The sequence below is a fragment of the Mus caroli genome, unplaced genomic scaffold, assembly GCF_978045245.1.
Source record: "Mus caroli unplaced genomic scaffold, Mus_caroli_1 scaffold_10, whole genome shotgun sequence".
Lineage (NCBI taxonomy): Eukaryota > Metazoa > Chordata > Mammalia > Rodentia > Muridae > Mus > Mus caroli.
Window position 1 is genome coordinate 83,269,956 of NW_028227265.1, and position 25,083 is coordinate 83,295,038.

General features: G+C 43.7%; 1 protein-coding gene and 1 long non-coding RNA gene across 3 annotated transcripts in view; one reads left to right on the forward strand and one right to left on the reverse strand.

The window, feature by feature from the left end:
• Nucleotides 1-20,600, reverse strand: part of Enpp6 (ectonucleotide pyrophosphatase/phosphodiesterase 6) — a 103,996-nt gene extending 83,396 nt beyond the window's left edge. Inside the window, exon 1 of the mRNA XM_021170656.3 lies at nt 20,336-20,600. Within this exon, the coding sequence (XP_021026315.1) occupies nt 20,336-20,576 (241 nt within the window). The 5' untranslated portion in view covers nt 20,577-20,600. The remainder of the gene's footprint in view (nt 1-20,335) is intronic.
• On the forward strand, nt 2,171-13,299 carry LOC110300470 (uncharacterized). Of its 2 annotated transcripts, XR_002378576.2 has the most exons (4): nt 2,171-2,370; nt 7,728-7,834; nt 8,869-8,939; nt 13,239-13,299. It is a non-coding gene; the product is annotated as an uncharacterized LOC110300470 (long non-coding RNA). The 2 variants fall into 2 exon arrangements; XR_002378575.2 differs by lacking the exon at nt 13,239-13,299 and having other exon boundaries at nt 8,869-9,063.
• Nucleotides 20,601-25,083: the final 4,483 nt, after the last annotated feature.

Below are 25,083 nucleotides of genomic sequence, written 5' to 3' on the forward strand. Positions count from 1 at the left end.
TGTATAAGATAATAGATAAATTTTGCATAAATGAATGACCACCCATTATGTCGGCATAGCAAGGACTCATATAATGAAGAATGAATGAATGAGTGAGTGAATGAATGAATGAATGAATAGTTGATTAGAACTTGTATAGCAGCAGGAATACAAAGTTGAAGACCAAGCCCCTGTTCCGACAGAGCATTGCACTCTTCAGTAAAATTTGATTATTAGATACTAGAATTAGTCATCCTGGGAGCAGGGATATCGTGTTACAGTTTAAACCATCTTTAAAGAAGCCCACACTCACAAAGCGTCATCATAGGAGACTGTGTTACTTAGAACTGGGGGAGCAAATCCCAGTGGTCTTTTGTTTTTATTCCTGTGTTTATGTTTCAATTCTGGAAGCAGGGTCTTAAGCCTTTCCTAATGGTGTCTCCTTAAGAAAATATGGTCTGAGGTTGGCTTCTGTGGGGTAAATTTCAAGACTTAGAAAGCAAACATTTTCTTAAAATATCAACCCAACTCTACTTAGTCAGATCAAATATTGACCTAGGTTTGTGTTTTATGCTAGGGAGGTAATTTCTTCACTATTCTCTCTCTCTCTCTCTTACACACACACACACACACACACACACACACACAGAGGGAGAGAGAAAGTAATAATACTAAATAAATATATTTAAGACCCCAAATAAAAATAAAACCAAAAATACAGAAAGAAAACTGATTCCAACTGTTCCAGATGGCTGAAAATTTCAGAACAGTTTAGTTTGAAAACAAAGCAGTTCTGGTAAGAAAAGAGTCAGAAAACATCACCCATAATTATGTAGGTAGAAGCGTATTTTTAATGAAGATTCTGAGTCCACAACTGTGAAGTCAAATGGTAATCTCGCAGGCCCGTGAAAATACAACTCTTTTTTTTTTTCTTTTCAGAGCTGAGGACCGTACACTGTTGTTATCTTCAGACACACCAGAAGGGCATTGGATCCCATTACAGATGGTTGTGAGCCACCATGTGGTTGGTTGCTGGGAATTGAACTCAGGACCTCTAGAAGGGCAGTCAGTGTTATTGACCACTGAGCCATCTCTCCAGCCCTTTACTCAAGTCCTTGTGTGATGAAGGCCTCTGCTTTCCTTGCAGAGGTCAGACCCTGGCCTCATGGGCCTGGCTACTTCAAATGTGATAGAAACAGGAAGACTCTAGGGAGGCAAACGGCAGCTAAGCGAGTGTGTCAGCAAATGTATTGACACTCAGCTTCCTGAACTGTCCATCTGTCTTCCACCACAGTACCCTCTTGTCCATCTGTCTTCCACCACAGTACCCTCTTGTCCATCTGTCTTCCACCACAGTACCCTCTTGGTCTTGGGTTACCAGCGTTACCGCTGAGACCGTGCCTGGGGAAGTAAACTGGAGGTGGTAAAATAAATAGTTCCTCGTGTGTACATCAAGGGGTCCTTTCCGCGCCGACTCTTGCTTCGCAGCCTTGGCTCTAAGTGACGGGTTTTTCTATAGTGAACTGGGGTTGGCCGTAACAGGGCCCATTCCATATTTCCTAAAACAGGATTCAACTTTGCTCCTCAGGGAAATTGATAATGAAGGACATAGTTTTAAATAGAGATTTCCGGCCTACGTTTCTAAGCCCACAAATTCTACCTCAAGCCAAGCTGGTAGAAGAGGGTGCATTCAGACTAAATTTATGTCTTGAGAGGTAAATGTCCAGCCATGTAGATTTATGTGCTGAGGTTGGTGCTCAGCGGAGTGATGGATGTGAAGAGGGGTGTAGTCACGGGGCCAAACGGGAAGCTATTTATTGGCGTGAGCAAAGGTCAGAAGTTTCTAAAAGGAAACAGACCACAAAGGATCAAGATTAAAAACGAGCTGGGCAGTAGCCTTTGCATGTATGCCTTGGATTTCAAGCCCCTTATTGGTTTAGGAAATAAACAGGCATCTGAAGTGACTTTTGTATGTATGTATATATGTATTTAAGTTTTTTGAGACAGGGTTTTTCTGTGTAGCCCTGGCTGTCCTGGAACTCACTCTATAGACCAGGCTGGCCTCGAACTCAGAAATTTGTCTGCCTCTGCCTCCCAAGTGCTGGGATTAATGGCATGAGCCACCACACCCGGCGTTTTTATTTTGTTTTAAGCAAACAAAATTTGTGTATTTCCATAGCCCAGACTAGAACCTGTCTCCTGCTTCTAGTCCACCATGACTCTCTTCGCAAGAGCTTCTTTCAAGGGACAAAGAGGCAACCAGTTTAAAGCCCAAGACTGCCGTGTGAATGGAGACAGGGAGCAGCAGAAGAAAGTGGCTGGATTTCAGTCAGCTGAAACAATAGAAAGTATGGCTAAAGGAAAACATGAGGCAGTCTTGTCTGGGAAGAGGTATGGGTTTTTATTATGTATTATTAAAATTTCATACTCTCCTGCTGACCAAGAACCACCCGGAAGAGCTGAGCTAACGCAGAACATTCTCTCTCTACGTCATGCCACACACCTCAGGGCACTGCTCACTAGTGCTCAGGATTTTCCTAGGCTCCAGGTTATAACCAGTTTGAACTCCCAAAGGGTTACATCTCTTGGGTTACATGAAAGACTGTTTTAAAGCTCCCAAGTGCTGGGCTACTCAGCAATCTGGAATTTTCCATAAAGGTAAACTGTGGGGCATCCATGCCTACTTGCTGTTTATGACATTTGGAAAGGGTTTGCAAAAACACCTAATTACATCCATTCCTGCTTTGAGAACCCACAATGCTTCCTGGGCTGAGTGTGGGCTAGCACTGTGGAGAAGGTGGCAAAGAGGCTCACACACAGCTGTGCCTGGGGTGACTTTCAGCCACATTCCTTTAGACTTTTCTTCAGCTGAAATTATCTCCGTAATGGATGGGTAGCAAGAGCTTTCTCAGGGCTGGGTATGGGGAAAGAGCAACTAAAAACGAAACGGTCTGTTTGGGGTGAAGCAGTTACAAATGGCTTTAAAATAAAACCGAGATAGCAAGCAAGGGAACACAGCTGCTGCTAAAGGCACTCACAACAGGCAGAATGGCCTGAGTTCAATCCCCAGGACCCCGTGGTGAAAGGGGAGATCTGACTCCTGATCCAAACACACACACACCACACCTCCCACACACCATACACACACACACACACACACCACACACCCCACACACACACCATATATACACACACACACACACACCACACACCCCACACACACACCATATATACACACACACACAAATACACACACATACTACATACCACACACATACAAATACACACACATAATATACACTACACATACATCACACACACACACTACACATCCCCACATACTATATGTACACACACATACCACACACACACACACACACACACATATACAAACACACATACACCATATACACACACACACCATATACACACCCAGACACCACACACACACACACACATACTAATCACATACATCACACCACAACACACATTACACACACACCACACATACACAAACACACACCCCTCTTACCATACACACACATAGACACACACACACACCACATATACACATACATTAAGTAAGTAAGTAAGTAAATAAATAGATAAACAGATGTAGCCTTTAATCAGAGGCAGTTATTGAGGTTCTACAAAGTGTCAGAGAGTGTGAGGCAGGCAGAGTGGGCAGTAGAGCAGGCCCCGTGCTGCTCTGACTGCAGCGTTGTGCCATCCCTACGTCCCCATGATCAAATGCAGATAGAAGCAACTAGCCTAAAGCTGCATCTCGGTGGTCTGGGTCAGTGTCCCAGATGTGGATTATCAAAAGAGGCCTGTTTAAGCCATTTCCCACAGTTGTACAGCCTTGCCCATTTGGAATAAGCAGCTGAGTGTCTGGGGTTGAATCATCTCTTTTATACTCAACACCAGCCGTGCTTATTGTTCACATTGTCCATTGAGGCACACAAAGGAGGGTTTAAAACAGAGGGATCCAGGAGGTTGCTTCGTCTGCAGGAAGCTTGGAAAGCCATGGACTCTTGCACTGCGAGTATCTGAGTGGGCAGGCAGCTATGAGATCTCTGTCTGAAGGAGGGATGCTTAGAAGAGTGTTGCCCAGTAAATCCTGTCCTGGGAACCAGAAAGGAAAAGCCACATGATGTCACACGGGAGGGAGGGAGGGAGGGAGGGAGGGAGGGAGGGAGGGAGGGAGGGAGGATAGGATTTTGTGCCGTCACCTTTTCCACACATAAGCTCTGTCATCATGGACAAGCAACTCTGTATCTCTAGGCTGCGGTTTCCCCATCTGCAACGTGAGAATTATTGTTACTGCCCTACACGGTTCCTGTGACGGCTGTATTTGAATGTATATGGTACTTAGCATGGCACAGTGTAGTACACACTCTGAAAATGTGCATTCTGTGCCTTGCTTGCTTGAATCTGTCTTCTTGTAACAAAGGAAGACGGTCAGAATGCTGGAGAACACAGGCCCAGAAGACATAGAACATTGTCTCCTGAGGATGCCCCTCCCCGTGGGAAGTGGAACTGTAAAAATACACAGATGGGGTGGGCTGGTTCCCTGTTCCAACCCTGATGTGCCCACTCCCTGGCTACATGATATCAGGCTAGCTAGTTATCTTCTCTACACACAAGGTCTGTCCTCCACAAGTATCTCACGAAATTCCCCAGGTGCCTCTAAAGATCAAGACTAGAGAGGAAGAAGTACCTGTTTTCATTTGTAGAAAACATGTTCTTATGCTTAAAATGCTGAAAAAGAAATCTACAAGAATATTTGAATTAATTTAGAGATTCATGAAGGTAGCAAGACACAATATCCACACTAGATTACTTGTATTTTGTATGTTATAAAAATGAAATTAGGGAAATAATTTCCTCACAACATCAAAAGATATAAATATATGTAGGCATATTTAACCCAGAAAATGCAAGACTAGCACAGGAAAAACTACAGAGTATTGTTGGTGGAAACTTGGAAGAAATGGACAGACATTTGTAGCTGGCATTGGTTACTATGTAGGCTCTTCTTTCTTCCACCCTCTTCACCCCCTTTTCTTTCACCCCTTCAACTCCCTAACACTAGATATGACAGAAAAAGAAAACAGATAGAGAGGAAACATAAGAGATCCCTGAATAAAGTCAGGGGTCGGGAAGGAGGTGATGCTATCAATCATTAGATTACTTCCTGCTGACAGGGGGTGTTGAGTTCCATGGGGCAAGTTTGATCAGATTATCTAATTTCTTCTTTCTTTTTCTTTGTGCAACTACCTAACAAATCACAACCAACAACAAACAACCCACTGCTTTTCTTGGGACCCTAGCATTTATAGACTCTCTGAAAAGTCCTCAGAATTTCAAGCATCACTCGGTCACAGAAACTATCTGCAGCTGGCGAAATCACACCCCTGCTAGAACATGGTATGTTCTAACATCATGGCTGCTATGGACAGTCTTAAGCGGCCCCATATCTCACACCTGGGATTAAAACAAAAGTACATTTCTATTTTTGTGTTTTTTTAAAGAAACCAAAACTCCAGAATTTTCACTATGGACATCAAAGATTTATTAACATATCCTTCCAGTTTATCTACAAATTCAGTATGATCCCTATTGGATTCTGATTGGCGCACCTTATATTTTGGAGGTAGGGCGTAAACTGACCAGCGCATTCTGAATTCATATGAAAACTCAGAACAACCAAAACAAACTTTAAAAAAAATGAAGTTGGAAGGCATATACATACTGCCCTTAAACCCAAATACAAAGTCTCATGGCATTCATAATATCAAGATCCTTGCAGAAGAATACACACACACACACACACGGAAGAAAATTGAGACCCTAAGAATAAACTCTAATCGTTATGGTTACTTTAAGTTCACAATGATTCACAAACCTGGATAGAGTTAAATGTATAAATCCCTTAGAAGAAAATACAGGCAATATCTTTGTGATTTGGGGTTAGACAATGACTTCTCAAATATGTCAGAAAAAGTATAAATGGTGATTTTTTAAAAAACTGATAAATAAGACTTTATTCACATTTAGCATGTACCTCAAGACATTCCACCTAAAAGTCAAAAGGTAACTCACAGCCTGGATTATAAATCATATATCTCATAAAAATTATATACAGAATATATAATGAACTCCTAGAGCTAAAAATTTAAAAAGACAATCTAATTTTTAAAGGCAACAAGGATTTAAATAGACAGTTCTCTTATGAAGTTATCAAATATCCAAAAGCACATGAAAAGATGGCAAACGCCATCAGTCACTGGGGAATCAAAAACATAAGGAAATTCTGCTTCATTTACCACTAAAATGACTGAAGGAGAAAGGAAAAAAGGAATGAGGAAGTGAACGGTGAAAGAGAGGGAGGGAGGGAGGGAGGGAGGGAGGGAGGGAGGGAACTAAACACATTAAGCAGTGTGTGACCCAGAGCAATGGCTCTCAGCCTTCCTGACGCTGCCGCCCTTTTAATACAGTTCCTCCTGCTGTGGTGTCCCCCAACCAGGAGATTACTTTCCTTCCTCCTTCTCAACTGTGGGGTGTAAAACCACGCCAGGAAGCTTGGTAAGGTAGAGCAGGTTGAAACTCCAGACTCGGTGGGCACACATCTGAGACTTAGGCGACTCCCTGTTCCCTGCCAGATTCCTGACCTGGAACACATGCCATGCTTCTCACATAAAAGAAATATGTCCTAGGGTCACGTAAGCCCAAAACAGAGTTCTCCATACTAATAAGGTAGCTAAAGGCCCAGAGGGCTTAACCAATAAACTTCTCTTCCCAGACATTCTTCCCTGCAAAAGGTATTTAATCTCAGGTCTACTCCAAGAAGTGGGTATGGTATGATATGCATCCATTTTCTGCCATGAACAACAAAGAAACTGTTTAGAACCACGGCCTGTCTCTTTCATCGAGATCAGCCGTAGGGAGCCATGGAGAAGGCATTCGACTATAGGACAGCAGCTTAACTCTCCTGTAGAAGGTCTCTCTGTGCTCTTAGCCACAAATACCACCAAGCCTGCATCCGCCAAGCTAAGGACATTAAATGCTGGGATAAGCCATATCTCCACTTTTCCTGGCCCGGGGCTAGATGCTTTCCTCAGCTGGCAGCCCAGACTCTATGCTCTGTTCTTCCATGACTCCCAGTGGCACCTGGATGTCCAAGAGTCAGAGAACTCCATGAACCCAGCCTCAGACTCGTAGCAGGCCCGGGGACCCCCGAACCAGCACAGGTTTTCAGGCATCTCAGATTGCTTTCCGGAGTCTCAACATACAGGTGAGACTTGCTGCTCTAGACAGTTCCACTTCTTCCCTTACCTGAATTCCATCTTGCACACACACAGGGAATGAGAAAAGAAGCAACAGCAACCCAGAGAATGTCAGCCATGCAAGAGCAGATGGCAATGATGGGGGTTGGGGACTAGGTAAGAAGACTTAGTCTGGAAAAAAACCAGAAGCACAGAGAAGGAGTGACCATGCTTGCATCCTTGACCTTAGAGGAGATCCAACCTTGTCTCCATTCATATCCCTGCATTGGGTGTGGAAGTGCTCTAAGCTGGCTTGAGTCTCAGCCTCTGTCCTGTCCTGTTCAATAAGATGAATTCACCAGACTGTCCAGCTTGCCTTCTGGAATGCTGAAGGTCTCTGGGGAAATCTAGATCGGAACAGAATAGACTTCTGATGTATTCTTAAAGTTACTCATACAGATTATATTTTATATTTTACAGATAGAGGCATGCCGAAGAGGATGTGACAGTCACACACAGAAGTATATAGATCATGATTTGGGATAAGTCCAGCTGGTTAAGATGTAGGAAGATGGGTCAGTTTGGAAGTAAGTGCAATCTGAAATTAGTTCCACTCTTACAGTCCAGTTAAAGCCAGGAATGGCCCAGGGTACTAAGAGTCCAAAATGGCAGGCTGAACACAGCTCGGATACTGCTTTTCGCCCTAGCAATGAGAAGGACATCTAATGTAAAGAAAAGGGAAGGGAATTTGGAGTCCTTTGGAGTATAACTGCAAGAATGCAGAATCCAGAGAAACCCAAAATGGGCAAATTAAAACATCCTAAGAAAGTTATCAGAAAAAAAAATGGAATCCCAGCCAATGAAGGTGAGAGGTTGGGGGCTCAACAACAAAATCTCAGAGCGCAAGAGAAAAATAGACAATACAAGCCTGCCTCTGTGGAGTCAGACAGATGTCTAGTTATCTGTGTGGAGTCAGGAATGGCCAACAGATGGGAATAAATACCTCTCTCAAGCAAGTCTGGGGTCCTGATGCATAGATTGCCTGCTGTTAATTTATGCCCTTAAGGGGTTGTTGACCAAGAGCAAGGCAAATGGCTGTGTGGACTGGCCTGGTCTGCGGGGGTAGTGTAAAGGACCCACTTGAGGAGCGCAAGTTGTATACAAGATGGAGACACATTGACTGACTTTAATTATGTTCTTTACTGGGTCAGTCAGTCTTTAGCAGGTGTTTTTTCAAAGAATAATGGGGTAAAATAACCAGGGGCTTCCTGAGCCCCGACTGACTGCCATTCACTAGCCTGCAATGTAGACCAGGGGAAAAGGAAACTACAAAACTTGCTTCGTCCTCACTAAACTTGAGAACACCTTTGGGATGGAGAGATATGACCGTGTGTGTGTGTGTGTGTGTGTGTGTGTGTGTGTGTGTGTGTATCAACCTTTCAGCCTTGTGGGGTTTTTTTGTTTTTTTTTTTAATGTATGTGTGTTTGTGGTTTCCATGGATGTGGTACATATGGCGGGAGGGTATAGAACTTGAATACACAAAAAGTCTTTGATTGTCTTTGATGGTCCTTACTGATGCTGCTTGCTGTCTTCTGCTTCCTGGTGGACCTGGCTGAACAGAGTAAAGGAGAGAGACTGCCTCAACACCAAGAAGCCGAGCTGACCTGAGACGGAGGACCATGTATAGAAAGGTGTTAAATAACTCATCACTTAGCTACACATCACACAGTTTGGAAAATATTTGGCCCAGTGACTTTGCAACATGTTCTAGAGGCTGTTGAAGCTTTAGTGTCTTCTCAAAGGTCCCCATGCCACCCCCACCCCCCAACGTCTTTCCTCCAATTCAGAATATCCTCCATTGGCTCAGGCATGAAGATGTTAGGCTATCTACTTTACAATTGATAAAAATTGATACCTAGAGAAGAAAGCAGGTGTCCAAGTTCACATTGCTGGGAGTGTGGAGAATTAAGGAACAATATTCTTTAATGAATGCTTCATTTGTCTGGCCTAGCAGTGCAGAGTTGGCAGGGATATAGGGAGTGTGTCCCAGGCGAGGCTGCCAGACTGTGGTAGTGAGTGATTTGGGTGAAAACCAAATTACAGGTTTTCTCCAAAACATCAGCATTTGTTTAGGATTCTTGCCTTCAAGCCTTAGAGCAGAATGTTTTCTCAGGCCCACCTGTGAAAGTCGAGTGTTTAAACATACAGATCATGTTTCATGGAAAGGCAGACATGCACGGAGCTGGTGAGTTTGTTTGATTTGAATGCAGTGTCTGGAAGAAGAGAACACATTCCAGAAGTCTCTTAGGTGAATCGTGGGGGTGCCTCAAGCACTACACCTATGATGTGGGGACCTGGTTTCTTCAGCCCAGAATCCTTGTCCTAGCCCATTGGCACCAGTGAGATAAAAAAGAGCTTTCTTCGCATGTAGGGAGCTGGTCAGGGTGCTGTGATCCTAACAAAGGATGCGAAACCTCATGGGTTGTCATCTCCCTGGACTTAGGGTTTCTATTGCTGTGAAAACAAAACAAAACAAAACAAAACAAAACAAAACAACACCGTGAACCAAAGCAATTTCCACAGCAAAGTTTATTTCAGCTTACAGTCCCACATCACTGAGGGAAGTGAGGCCGGAGCATAAGGAGGACAGAAACCTGGAGAGGAAAGCTGATGTAGAAGCCACCAGAGAATGATGCTCTCTGGTTTTCTCAGATTGCTGGCTACTAGAACACAGGGCAGCCTGCTTGGGGGTGGCACCGCCCACAGTGGGCTTATCCCTTACTACAGCAATTGTTAATTTTAAAAAAAATGTCCTACAGGCTTGCCTACAGAACAATCTGGTATTTTCTCAATTGAGGTTTCCCCCACACACACACCCAAATGACTGTAGGCAGTGTAGAATTAACATAAAACTAGCGAGCATACCCACAACCCTGGCTCCTTCTCTAGCCCTCAGACTCTCCTTGGAGTCTCACCAGTAGGCTTCCGATGCCTCCAGCATTCCTAGTACACACCTGGCAGTGTGTAGTTGGCAGTCCGTTCAGGCACGGGACTAGCAAGGTAGTGTGGCTTATCCAAAATCTCAACTAACTCTGGCAAGATCAGGAGGAGAGATTTGACCTGAGATTCCCATCCCTGGACCCTCTGTGGCCTCCCAAACTTGTCCTACATGGGTCACTCTAGCTAGACATACTAGGGTGAGTGGACAAGGCCACTCACAGCTGACAGTGACAGGCTAGAGTACCTGGTCCAACCCATTAACAACCTACTGCACACTGGTTGCATGTCTGTTGCAGGTGCTTACATACATTCCCATGATTACTGATCCTGCCGCAGACTGGGCATCTGCAGAGGCACTTCATCTAGAAGACGCACATGGCCAGAGTGTCTGCCATATCCCAAACCACAGTGCATCCATAATTCCAGCATGCAGCAGCTCTTTGTCTCAATGTCTGCTGACACATCACTCTAAGACCTGTCTATTGGATCTTCTCTCCCTGTTTTCAAAAGGACAGAAGATGTCCGTTGGTTACGATTAAGAAAAGTATTCAACAAGAGTCAAATGCTACTCATAGGACCTGAGCTTTAGACCCACCCAGGTCCCTGCCTGTTTCGATGGTGGATATAATAGCCCTATTCACCCAAGGAGCAGACGAAATGCGAGTAGGTGTTGTTAAAGGGTCTCTGAAAGAAATGTTAACTTGATGAATCAGCCTCCCTCCAAATGAAATTCAAGTGACTTTTACTCCTTTTTGGCACAGGATTTCAGTGATGAAGAGGTCCTGAGAACAGACTAGTCTAACCAAACTCCCAGAAACCTTAGGAAAAGGCATGTGGTCCTATCAATCAAAAAATGGGTTAGGGTACCCAAAGTCACATGATCAATAAAAGCCTAGGTCTTGTGTACTATAAAAAGGGGGTGGGGCTAGGGTAAGCAAGACCAGGGCTAGGTCTGCCATAGTTTGTAGACCACAAGGGCTCCATTTGGATGAACCTTCTGGGGGATTAAAAAAAAAAGTCCTGCTGTTATTGTAATCAAAAGCTTTCACCACATTTTAGGGCTTTCCCCACTACCTTACCAATCTTTCCTTCAGGGAGCGGGTTTCTAGCAGACCATTGCTATACAGTAAGAGCCCCCTCTCATCACCAGGGGCCAAGAGAAACACGCTTTTTGAAAAGTGTCACTTCAGTGTGGGGAGGTCATTGATGGAAGCTTAACTAATGATGTGCCAGGAGACAGTATTTCTTGTAAATACTTACAGCACTCTCCCTCTCCCTGCCCCCTGGAAGGCATAAGTTAGCTAGAGCTCTTTAGGGTTTTTTTTGCCCACTCTCCACCCACCCAGTATGCTGTCAGCAGCTTCATCAGGCTGGTTACAAAACAGCGGCTTTACTCTGGAGTATGGAGAGATAGATGCTCTTAGGTGTCTTTGGAAAATAAGTAGGAGGAGTTAAAGTTCCCGCAGATGAGAAGCTGCATGCTGGTTGCTTTTGTGAGAACTCTGTCAGATGTGTGGAAGGCCGAGAGAATGTGTCTCCACCTTGGAAACTCCTCAAGCACGCTCCCCTTTCATTCTTTCCCTATCTGCTCCTCTGCCTGTCAGAAGAGACTCCTTCCTCAAAGGGAGCCTTCTAACTTGACTCTTCCCCTTCACAAAGGATGGATGTTTATCCACTGACTCTTGCCCTTCACAAAGAATCCATTGAAGGGAGAATGGAACTCAGAGCTCACTGCATTACCCTTCCCTGGGTTTTCAAAGACTTCTGCAGGTCACATGTAAATAAATTTACAAACTCATCTCTCTGAGTCCCTCTAACCACACCCCAATGACCCTTGCCTTTAAAGGCTCTTCTTCTGTCTTGTTCACATTGGCTTCTCTTAGTCTGTCATGCCTTCCTACCCCCACATTTTTTGTTTGTTTGTTTGTTTTGTTTTGTTTTTCGGGACAGGGTTTCTCTGTGTAGCCCTGGCTGTCCTGGAACTCACTTTGTAGACCAGGCTGGCCTTCAACTCAGAAATCCACCTGCGTCTGCCTCCCGAGTGCTGGGATTAAAGGTGTGCGCCACTACACCTGGCACCACCATACTTTTATATTGGTGTTTTTTTTTTTTTTTTTGATTTGATTATCTGGCTCCAATTTAATTCCCTACTTAAAAGTCTTTCTGCATATCTTACAATGTTCAATTATAAACTCATTCTCTCTATGGAAATGGTCAAGATCCCAACAACACCCACTTCTTCCCAGGTCCAGGCACCTGTCTGCATGTGGTTAAATTACATCACTACATTTTCCACTTTAGGTTCTCTCCTGATTTGGTCAGTGTAGTGGTTTGAATGAGAACGGTCCCTATAGGCTCATATGTTTGAATGCTCAGAGCCCATTTAGTAGAACTGGGAAAGACTAAGGAGTTGCCAAGTTGTAAGGACCACAGTTAAAGTCTTTCTTTCTGTCTGTCTGTCTGTCTCTCTCTCCTTCTCCTGCCTGGGAATCAGGATATAAAGCTCACAGCCATGACTATCTGCTTCCCATCATGATTATAATGACTAACCCTCTAAAACTGTAAGCAAGCCACCAATGACATTCTTTTTATATGCGTTCCCTTGGTCATGGTGTCTCTTCATAGCAATAGGACAGTAACTGAGAGACCCTGTTATTTTATTATTTCACTCACAAAAAATCTTTGAGACTTTAGGTGTCTTCAAAAATCCTCTGATCATTCAAGTTGGTAAAGTGCAATAAGATGTACAAGTGTCTCACGGCAGCTGATAAATGTATCAATGTAACTGTGGCACATCACATTAAAGCTAAGAACAGCCCCTGGCCTTCCTTCTGGGGGCACTGTAAAGCCCTCACTACCGGCATCAAGCTTGGTTGTGTGGTGTTCTTCAGTCACTGAAATGTGAGCACGTGTGATTTGTGCCACCTCTGAGCAGAGATTGTAGACCCTGCGTGGTTGTGTTATTTCCTGTTTTCACATCACCCATGCAGGTACCACGTCTCCTCTAGAAGATGCTTGTCTTCAATCTGGGTCCCGACGTGCAGAAAGACGGAGGCAGAGTTAATTCTGCAAGCCATGTTCATGATGGAGAAATAAATCTTGTTTCGGGTACTGTTTGGATTTTCTTGTAACTGAAGCATAACTTAGTGTGAACATACTGACAGCCTGTATGATGTGCACAGCTATAATAATACTAATTTAACATAAACACACTCTCATTCTCTCTACACAATAAACCCACTGGCTAATTTTCACTTTGTCCATCCTATTTAAGAAAAAAAAATTAAAATTTAAGGCTGATCAAATTCTAAAAGTCAAAATATATGTCAAAATAGATTAAATTGTGTGTGAGGTGGTTTGAATGAGAATGGCCCACATAGGCCCACATAGGCTCACATATGTACATGCCTAGTCCCCAGTTGATGAACTGTTTGGAAAGGATTAAGAGGTGTGGCTTTGTTGGAGGAAGTGTGTCACTGGGGGTGGGCTTTGAGGTTTCAAAAGCCCGTATTAGGCCCAGTCTCTGTCTCTCTCTGTGTCTCTGCCTCTCTCCCTCTCTATCTCTCTCTCTCTCTCTCTCTCTCTCTCTCTCTTTCATGTGTGTCTGCCTGCTACCTGTGGATCAAGATGTAAAACTGTCAGCCCCTTCTCTAGCACCATGCCTACCTACAAACTGCCATGCTCCCCACCATGATGATAACTGACTGACCCTCTAAAACTGTAAGCAAGCCCCATTAATGCTTTAAAAATATAAGAATTGCCTTGGTCATGGTGTTTTTTCACAGGAATAGAACAGCAATTAAGACAAACTGTACTTTCTGTAGCAAATCCCTCACTCTTTCTACTCTACTCTGTGTTATAGGTATCCTTCAAAAGTGTATGTTTCAGTTCTAGTCCTCAGCACCTACAAAGATGACCTTGTTTTAGAGATAAGTAAGACCTTTGTTCTAGTGTCATTTCTGTTGCTGTATGTCTTCTTAGGGTTTCTATTGCTGCAATGAAAGAAACACTCTGACCAAAAAGCAAGTTGTGGAGGAAAAGGTTAATCGACCTTACTCTTCCAGATCACAGTCCATCATTGGAGGAAGTTAGGACAGGAACTCAAGCAGAGCTGGAACCTGGAGGCAGGAACCAATGCAGAAGCCATGGAGGGATGCTGCTTACTGGCTTACTTCCTCTGCCTTTTTCAGCTTGCTTTCTTATAGAACCCAGGACCACCAGCCCGGGGATGGCACCACTCATGACTGGCTGAGCCCTTTCCCATTGATCACTAATTGAGAAAAGGCCTTATAGCTGGATTCATGGAGGCATTTCCTGAATTGAGGCTCCTTGATAACTCTAGCTTGTGTCAGGTTGACCCAGAAAACCAGGCAGCACACTGTGATAAGATACCCTGATATATAATCAGTGTAGAGGCCAGAAGTCCAATATAAAGGCATCAACCAGGTTCTTTCTTCTGAGACTTCTCTTTTAGGCTTGAGATGACCATCCTCATTGTGAGCTTTCAGATGGTCTTCCCATTAGATCTATCTGGGTTCCAATTTTCTCCTCATATAGAGACATACGTGATATTAAATTAGGGATTATTCTAATGGTTTTATTTATCTAAATTACCTGTCTAGGGGTCCTCTTTCCTACAAGTCCCATTCTGGGGAATTAGGGAATTAACTCATGAATGCCACAGTGGATACCAGTCATCTGGTAACACTACGTCATGCTTTTGAGTATCTAAGGAGTATCTCACGGTACTAGAATGCACAGATTGGCCACAAGAGTAACAAAGTCTGGAGTGACAATGGTCTCTCTGAAGTTTTGTCTAAAGAGAGACATAGACGGGGGCATGTTTTCCAACGATGTCTCTGGTTCTGTCATGTGACTATATAACGCGGAAGGCAGAATAGCCAGAACAGGAAAGCAGCTCTAGGCAAAAACACAGGCGTGGTTTCCACCAGGTACTGACAACAGAGATGGAAGAATCAGTCTGGGCATGCGCCCTGTAAGTGCCGCTGACTCAGGTTGTGAGAGAGAAGGCTCACGAGGATGAGGAAGTGTCAGGAGAAAGGACCAAGGTGGAGTCGACAAACAAAGAAGAAGTAGCACGATCAGGGGTAGGGGGCGGGGCATGCTGGCACCCAATGGGCTGTCAAAGAGGAGGTGCGTCAAATGTTGGTACTGCGCAAGACTCCAAAGTGAAGAGTGGAGCCTGGACCACTAGGATGTCACCTGTGAAAACAGAAGCTAAGGGGCTGGTATAGGAGAAAGGAGAAAGATGCCCAGGTACAGAACACTTACTAGTGGATGCATCTAAATCTGGTAACACGAGGGCAGGCTTAGTGGTCTCGTCAATCAATGCTGAGTTCTAGAGCAGAGAGGAGAGGCAGCTTCGTTCTCCCTGGTGCCGCGGGTAAGAAGAGGCTCATGGGGATCGTGCCCTACCCCCACAACAGCTTGAATTCTGCAAAAGCCTGAGACTCTGTGCTTTTTCCAAAACATAACTGTTTTAAGTACTTCCTGCACTGATTTCCGTTGGTCCAAGTAATGGCTGGTTTTAATTTACATCAGGTGTTGTCTTGAAAGTGTAGGCAAGCGTGCCTCACCTTGCAAGCAGTTTGTTACCTGTAGTATGTAGAATGTTGTGTCCTTGATACCTGGTAAGAATTTGTATCACATACAATTTCAGGGAGTAGGATAGGAAACACACCGTCACAAACACTAATTAGGGGCGGTTAACATCCTGGCTTTTGCGTTGAATCCCACAAAGGATTTATAAAGCACAATTAGGCAGATTCTCACTGCTTCCTGGACCCATCCTGACACCTCAACCTTTATCCTGAGTCTCACCTCTGAAACATATCCTCTTAGTCCACGCTCCTGCTAACACTCTGAGGTCGGTAGAGCAAACCACTCACTCCCACCCCTTCCTTGCTTCTTGTTTACCGTTTTTTAAGCATAGAAATTATTATTTCAGCATGTTCTTACATATTGGCAGATTTTTTTAGATGAAGCTAAAATTCTAGACTGGCTTACCAGCTACTCCGGACATTTGCAGACCTCTTCAACTTCTTAACCAGGATTTTAAAAAACATAACAAACAAGTGTTCCTGACGCTGGGTAGTATTGTCTCTGACCCATGACCTGAGTTGAACAAATAACTTTATTTCCCTCCCTTGATTTTTATGTGAATTCCACCAAATCAAATGTGAGTTTTTCCACCAAAGAAACTCTCACCTTCCACAAAGGTCCCCAGTAAAAGGACCTTAAACAAAATGTACTTTAACCACCTCTAATCTGGGGTTGCATTCAACTAACGTTAACTTGATCCACATGCACTGAACCTCAGAAAGACTGTGCAGAAAGGCAGATATAACCATGAAAGCCATGCTTCTGCCTGTTTTCCCAGCCTGGATCTGAGCTTTCTCACCAGGCATGATGGTGCATATCTGTAATCCTAACACCAAGGAAGAGGGCTAAGGCAAGAATCAGATGAGCTCAGAGCTAACTTGGGGTACATGGTTCAGTGCCGACAAAACTATTTCCTTGTGCCACTGTGACTGGAAGGTTTGCTGAGTGCAAACATCCTTGGTGAAAGGCCTTGTTTTAAGACTCAGTGATTACAGCAATCTATTGGTTGATCTTCTTAATCACTACTAGAATTTTGTTCACATTTGTCCTCTTGGAAACACCTTGGGGGTGGGGCAAGAATCCTCACAGTGTCTTCTCCATATTGGATAGGGATAGAGAATCTCTGAAGTTGCTTACAAACATGTTTCTTTATTCATCACTGTTCATTGACTGCCCTAAATAATTCTGTCTCTAGAGAGCCTCAGCCATTTGTTAATTTCTATATGAAAGCCTCCCTAGAAGATTGTATTAATTTGGTTTATGTTATTATTACAAAATGTCTGAGGCTGAGGATTTTATAAAGAACATTAGCATGTTTGGTTTGGTTCTGGGGTCTGTAAGCCCGGGACTGGGTGGTTCTATGGATTTGAGCTTTGTGGAAGCCCTGATGGCACGTGGCGTCATGGCAAGAAAACACATGGAAGAAGTAAATCACTCTCACAATAGAAATTCGGAGACTATCCAGCGGTTGGGTTACCAATTTTCTATAAGTCAATCTTGTGAGGACTCATAGATTGCCTGAGAACTGCACTAGTTTCTCTCCTGGGAGCAGGTCCCTGCAGTGACCCGAGGACTTCTCAGTAGTCTTATCTCCGAAAGCTTTCTCAGTATTTCTCAGCATAACTGCACGGAGGACCAAGCCTCCAGCACACAGGCCATCTAAACAACAGATGGGGACCAGTCTCAGCATCCTGAATTCCCGTGCATTGCTCACTTCCATGTCTGCATCCTGAAACCCTGGTGAGATCTAGACCTGGCAGTTCATCTCATTTTGTGCTCCAGTGGAGGACATAAAGGCCAAGGGCCATCCGAGGATTGTGAGAGGATTCATCCTGCAGGGACTCCAAGAAGGTGCTTCTGACTCCAGGGCCAGCAATATTTCCTTCCAATAGCTCATTATCCCTCATTATGTAAAATAAAAATTACCAAGAGCTTTTGGTCTTATGGGCACTGATCCATGTAATGAAGCAAAAATGGTTCCTCTCATGAATTCTGGGAAATCCAAACAGCCTACCTTTTGGTTACAAAATGATCCGCCTAACAATTGTGTTGGTTTATAAAACACTCAAGTGCTAAGCCATATCTTTAAATAGAATTCTCAATGGATATATTCTTCCTTATAAGCACAAATGGGATTTCTCAACATCAAGGGGACGAGAATCTATATATTGCAGAAAACGAGTCTACTGTTCCTGGACAGTAAACATGCTATAGGTAGATTTCATGGTCTGAAAAGTCTTCCCCACGCCATGAGTTTGCTCTTTAGGTGCAAGATGAATTGTTATCAAAGACATGTGCACATAAACACAAGTCTTGCTGGCCACAGCCTACGGCTAGCGTCACCTCTAAAAACAAATAGAAGAGCAGGCGTCCAAATCAGATAATATATTTACTGTCTGAAAATCTATCATAGAAAAAGGTGTATGTGACCTCCCCAGGCTTGTCAGAATTAGGATGGAATTCTTGTGTGCTTGGGGCTACAGTCTCTCCTTGTGGCATAGTTTTATTTATTTACTTTTGAGACTACAAAGACACGCAGCCTGAGGTTGTACCATGTTTAGGCATGGCTTAGTACGGTCCATATCCGGTAGAGCCCAATAGCGTGAAAAGGTGTGTGTTTGCTTGACAGAGCCCTTGTGAAAATGTGTGCTTGTGCCGTGTCAGGCGTGTGGGTCTGAGAAACAATCACCCGTGTCATTGGCTCTGTGTCTGTGGGGGGGATTTTTGCAGTGGTCCCTTTTCACTTATTGGACTCTGCCTTAATAAGCTGGGGCTTGTTCATTATCCACTGTAATCAAAAAGACTGCACGTGGCAGCTTGTGAATTGTGTCTCCTGGCAGGCTCTGAAAGACAACCAGAGAAGGGGTGGCCACTGTATGTGAAACTCGCCGTGGAGAACCGGGTTGGGACACACAATTAAATCTATGTGTAACCCAGAAGCCTGCAAACTGTTCCCCAGTGAGCGAGTGGGTGAGAATGGAGAAGCAGGCCAAAGGGAGGCCAGAGAGGCTTTTGTTAACTGTTTATCTTGGAGACTGGTTTGTTTGTTATAGTTGGATAACAAACAAATTCCTTGCTCGTGTGAAGCCTGATTTTTTTTCTCTCCCTGATATCTTCATTTCTAATTCTCATAAATATAATAATCATGAAGTAGAGATTCCTGTCATTTGAGGAGTCAGCACGTGGTTACTTTGTGAATACCTAGGGCACCCATGAAAGACAGAAATTCGAGGGTTCATGGCCCCTTTTCTGTTACCATCATATTATGTATTGTTCCTGTGGCCGATCACACAGCTAAAGGTGCTTTCAAACTTCCCTTGGTCGTGGAGTTCTGTAAAGCTATGTAATGAGCTATCACAGGTCTTAGGTCTTATCTGATAACATCATTTCAAAGTTCTCCCTGGATTCAGAGCACACAATGAAGTCTTGTACAGCCAGCAGTCACTGCCTTCTTGGTTGCCCTGGGTAGCTGGCCAAAAATACCTGACAGCCTCTTGCTGGTTTTGCAGGGAGCCCACCTACATTAGCAGGTGAGGCTGCAGATACCGAACAGACAGGCTCAGCCTTCTAGAATCACCTTTAGTGTCCTGACAATTCTAGATGGAGGAAGATCATCTTTAGCCAAATCCACTTTCCCCAGACAAGCAGCTGGGATTCTGCCCGTCTCACTGGAATTTGGACTTGATTTCTGCTTAACTCCCATTTCACAGATGCTAGACAATCTCAAGTCCATGACAAAAGTTGTCTCTGTATCATTTCACCTGACCCCAGACGGCCAAAGCAGAAAGTGGCATTACTGAAGAAGGCCTAAAGAGTCCCTTCTAAGTTGTCTAGAAGCAAGGTTCCCCTGTGGAGGAATCCTGAGAATAACTGTCACAGTCTTACACATTGATAAGTCAGCCTGCAAGAATCCAGACCACAGTAAAGGGACAGAGAGATTCTGTATGGATACACGGAAACCCATCCATCTTCTACACCCCGAACTTAGAAAATGTGGAATTATCTAGAATTTTATCTGTGAAGCAAAGAATAACCACTCTTTAAAAAAATCTCCAAATTCCATATATTGCTGTTAGCATCTCTTCTCTTTACAGACAGTCTGAAATAGGTCCTTGGGAGGACATTTGTGGAACAACAAGACCGTGACGAAATGAAAGTGTTAGTTGGGCCGGGCGGTGGTGGCGCACACCTTTAATCCCAGCACTTGGGAGGCAGAGGCAGGCGGATTTCTGAGTTCGAGGCCAGCCTGGTCTACAAAGTGAGTTCCAGGACAGCCAGGGCTATACAGAGAAACCCTGTCTCGAAAAACCAAAAAAAAAAAAAAAAAAAGAAAGTGTTAGTTGGGAACATAGACTCTTACCTATCTTGGATGTCCCGTGACTAGAGACAATCAAACACTAAGATTCCCAATGACAGATGCTAGCCACATCCTCCCGTCTAAGAGGCAGACATGGTAGGTACTCACCAGTCATGAGGGTGTAGTAATTGGGATAGGAGAGGCTGGGGAAGTCTGGAGTCAAGTAATCCACTTTGACGCCTCTGTTCACAATCTCTCTGAAGCCAGGCAAGGATGCTAGGGCATCCTCACTGATGTAGTCTGAGCGAAAACCATCCAAGAGCAACACCAGAAGCTTCCGGTGGGAAGAAGCTGGCCACACCCAGCTGAGCCCAAAGCCCAGCAGGAAGGTCCAGAGCTTTGCTGCCATGCTGCCAGGAGTCTGCCAGGGCGAGCTGGCACAGCTGTGCCCTTGCAAAGCCTGAGGATGGAGTCTGGAACTATTCTCTCTTCTAGGGGCTGGACCTTGAGCTGTTGGCCTTTCTTAGCCAAGTTCACTTCAGAATTTAAAGGGACAGCACTCCATTTTTACCAAAATAAAATAACATTAAATTCAATTTTAAAAAAATTCTGCTCTTCCTCACAAAACCCAGAGACTGACTTCCTCTAGATAGGGCAGGATCTCTAACAAGCTAGAATTAACACAGAGGGAGAAAATACAACCTCATTGTTTTTGGTAAACGTTCCATAAATATGAACATCCACCAAGAGGTGAAACTGTCAAAGTTAACAAAGTCAACCCAAGTTTGTAATTGTGCTGACCACAGGGAGGAGCCAGGGAGAAGGGAAGTCTGTAAACTTGTTGTTGTGCCTGGATTTAAACTTTCTAACTTCTCCACTGAACAATTTAGTAACTCAAAACTTAGGTTATAAACTAGAGACAATACATTTAGGTGGGCCTGTTGTGAGCTATGCAGTCTTGTCCCAGAGATAGCCTTTAAAAACAAATTATTTGTCCACGTCTCCGCTACTGATTTTTGCCTTCATAGGCCCCTAAATGCAGTGTTATTGTTCAAGTTATCAAATGCAAAGAAACTGTTGGTGCCTGGAGCTCACTTGGGGGAGGGGCTGTTAAGTGGAGGAGCTAGAGAGCTAGAGAGAAGGTTCTAGAACTGGATCAGGAGAGGTTGGAAATTGAGGCTGCAGTGTCCTATGAGGGGAAGAGTGAAGCTGGAGGGTGGGACTCTGACACAGAAAAAGAGCTTGAAATAACAAAAGGAGTTCTAAATCGGGAAAACTCGGCAGGGGAAGCCGGTCAGAGGAGAAAGTTGGCAAGGAGATGGGCAAGGCCAAGTGCTCGGCCGCAGGACATATCTGCAGTGATGCTTTTACCAGGTGCAAAATTAAATAACAAATTTTATATGAAAGCTAATGAAATATGTGCGGCCATAGAAGCGACTTAGCAAGTATTGGGTTGTATTAGTGTTGTAAGTGTTGCTTGGAGCCAGGCGTGGTGGCGCATGCCTTTAATCCCAGCACTTGGGAGGCAGAGGCAGGTGGATTTCTGAGTTCGAGGCCAGCCTGGTCTACAAAGTGAGTTCCAAGACAGCCAGGGCTATACAGAGAAACCCTGTCTCGAAAAAAAAAAAAAAAAGTGTTGCTTGGGTGCTGAGCAGCCATGCGCACGCGCAGCAGCGCGGGCTTAGTCAGTCTGTGGCCACTCTTGGTTCTGACTGGACATTATCCTTCTCCTGCCTCAGCATCCTCTTGTGGTTAAAGTCAAACCTTCCCAGGGCACTATGGGTGAAGAGAGATTAGCCAAATCACATCTGAGGTGACTCGGACAAGAATGAAACGTCATTCCTTCCTTCAATCAAAGGCCGTGCTTTTTACAACTAAATTACAATTAATTAAATGTTTTTCTTATTAAAAAATAGAAAAGGGTAATTTACTCTTAATGCTTGTTAGCTTGAAAACACAACATTATTCTTATCTGTTGGAACAATAACAAGTTATTGCTTCACTAAGTAAAAGAGATAAGCTATGAAGGAAGGGGGTGGGTAGGAGAGGGACAGGAAGCCGGGAGAGGTGGGTGCCCAGCCCTGAGCAGCCTGCATAGGAGCTCAGCAGGACACTGAGATCTGCATTTTTCTGGCCGGGCAGGTCACATATCTGTCCTGAAGTGACCACTGGGAGAATCTGTTCATAATTCCAAAATAAGCATAGCATGAATGCTCTGTCTCTCTGTCCTGTTAGAGCGTGGACGGCTTTGCTTTCTACTCTGGTGATTTTTCGTCTTGGCCTCTTTGTCTATGTAGCATTGCCTGTGATATCATTGCTAAGAATTTAACACTTAACGTGTCCACATTTTCTGTTTTAGCTTCTTGAATTTCCACTAAAATTATCAAGTTATTCATCTACTCTTAGCAACGTTTACAATAACTCGCTTTTTTTAAAAAAAAAAAAAAAGGATTTTTCTATTTTATCAAGATAATTACATTTTCTGTTAAGTTTGTCAAATTTTAACTACTTATGAAATTGAGCCTTTTTTTTTTTACTTTTAGATACTTATTAATCCACCCAGCTTGTCTTTAGTTAGCCTTGGTGACATTTGTTCAGTTCTCAGTTTACACACTGAGTCCTTTGTAATCCTCTTGATTTCCTCTGCCTTAATTTGACTTTCGGTATGTTGGTTTTATTCTCTGTATTGGGTCTATTCTTACAGCTGTTTAAATGATATTACTAAGATTTCCGGTGTTTTTATTAATTCTGCTCTTTTCTAGTTAACGTAATCAATACCTTTATTAAAGCCTTTCTCCTTTCCTTTATTTTATTTTGTTGCTTTTCTCGATGCTCCTGAGGACAGAGTTTGTTATTTGCATTATTTCTGGTTTAAGTAATATTTTGTTATGATTATTTTAAGTAATGATGCTTAGCATTACCCTTTCTGTGTGAACATTTTTTTTCAGATTCATTGGGATTGTTATATAACTTTCCAGTTTTCACTAGAGTTAAAAAGAAAAAGTCTAAATTGAATTCATTCTTTAAGTGGATAGTGTCAGTGTTTAACTGAGTGGTTTCTGAATTTCCAGGTAGAGTTTGCCCGTTTCTATCTACTGCAGAGTGTTTAGGTAATGTGTTCTGCATTACAAATTTGCTATTTGAGTTATCTTCTTTCTATAGCTGGCTCATCTAGAGATTTGGTAAAGAAGATATATGCTCTGTTTACCCAATATGACAGCTGATACATATTTGGTTGCTCAGCTTGGTCAGTTCCACCATTTTGAATCTCTAACTGTGCCCTGTGCGCAGGGAAATTGGTGGCCGTGAGGTGCAGACATGCTTGGCCAGGAGCACTGAGGAAGGCTGATGCTCCCCTTCCAGAGCCTCCAGGGCCCTGCGACTCAGGGTCATGCTAAACTCTGAGCACTGCAGTGAACCAGGGAGCTCTCCAAGTAAAGTTCTCAGAGTAACCAAGAGGTATTGCACTGCCCACGAGGGAACTGTGTCTTCATGGTCAAGATTTATTTAAAAACCTGATTGTCTTCATAAGCTTTATCTAAATCACAGGCTCTCAACCTGTGATTTACAACCTCTTTGGGGTCGAAGGGACCCTTTCAGAGGGGCCATCTAAGACTACCAGCAAACACAGATATTTATATTACCATTCATAACAGCAGCAAAATCACAGTTCTGAAGTATCAACGAAGATAATTTTATGGTTTGGGGTCACCACATTACGAGGAACTGTATTAAAGGGTCATAGCATTATGAAGGCTTGCGAACCGCTGATCTAAATGTTACACAACAGTTCATTATAAACCATTTCTCACATTTCATGACTAGTGTATCTGACCTTCCAGGTTTTCAACAGCCATCCTTAAGAAACCAAGACTAATATAAAGAAAAGGCGGCTAAAATGAGAGCCCCCATCCACCTTTGCTTTGGCTCCTGGCAAGATGCCAGAACCTCCAAAGGACTGGTAAGTCACAGTCATGGAGAGCCAGGGGTCAGACGCTAGCCAGTGTACATCCTGTACACTGAGAAGCACAATTACAGGGAAAAGTCTCCTCCAGGTTTCCGAGGGAAGGGAGCCTTGTAGTCAGCAAGACCTTGACCCAGTCCAAAAAATGACACAACCAGATAGAAAAAAATTAAAGGAGCCCTGGGGACCCTCACAAGTAGGTCTCTAGGAACCATCCCTATGCAGGCTTGACTGATGATGATGATAATTGTTAATAATAATGATGATGATGATAATAAATGTTAATTTTTGCCACCTACATCGTCTTTAACACTAAGGATAAAAATATAACCAGAGATTAAGTTAATTAGTTGTGTAACAAAACAAATTTCTACCAACCCCTTACCAGGATTCTCATCCTAACCCTGTTCAACTAGGTAGGAGACCTGGTACTGTAAGCACCTACAAAGGCAATCATTCATGTAACTAGCTTTAAGAAAGGCCCCTACTGGGTCTTCCTAAGTACCCCAATAGCCATCAACCTCTAGGGAATAGCTGTCATTGTTTGCTTTCTGTCATCGTCGTCGTGATAATACACCAACCAAAGCAACTTGTAGAGGAAAGAGTTTATTTGGCTTACAGATTACAGCCCACCATCTCCTCAAGGAAAGCCAAAGCAGGAACCAAAACAGAGACCACAAGACAGCAGTTCTCAACCTGTGGGTCATGACTCCTTTGTGGGCCACATACCAGATATTCTACCTATCAAAATTGACATTGCAATTCATAAGAGTAGCAAAGTTACAGTCATGACATAACAAACACTGATTTTATGCTTAGGGGTCACCATAACAGGAGGACCTGTATTAAAGGGTCCCAGCATTAGGAAGGTTGAGAGCCACTGCCATAGGGGAACACTGCTTCTTGGCTTCTTTCTCTCAGCTTGCTCTCTGGGATCACAGTGAGCTTGGGC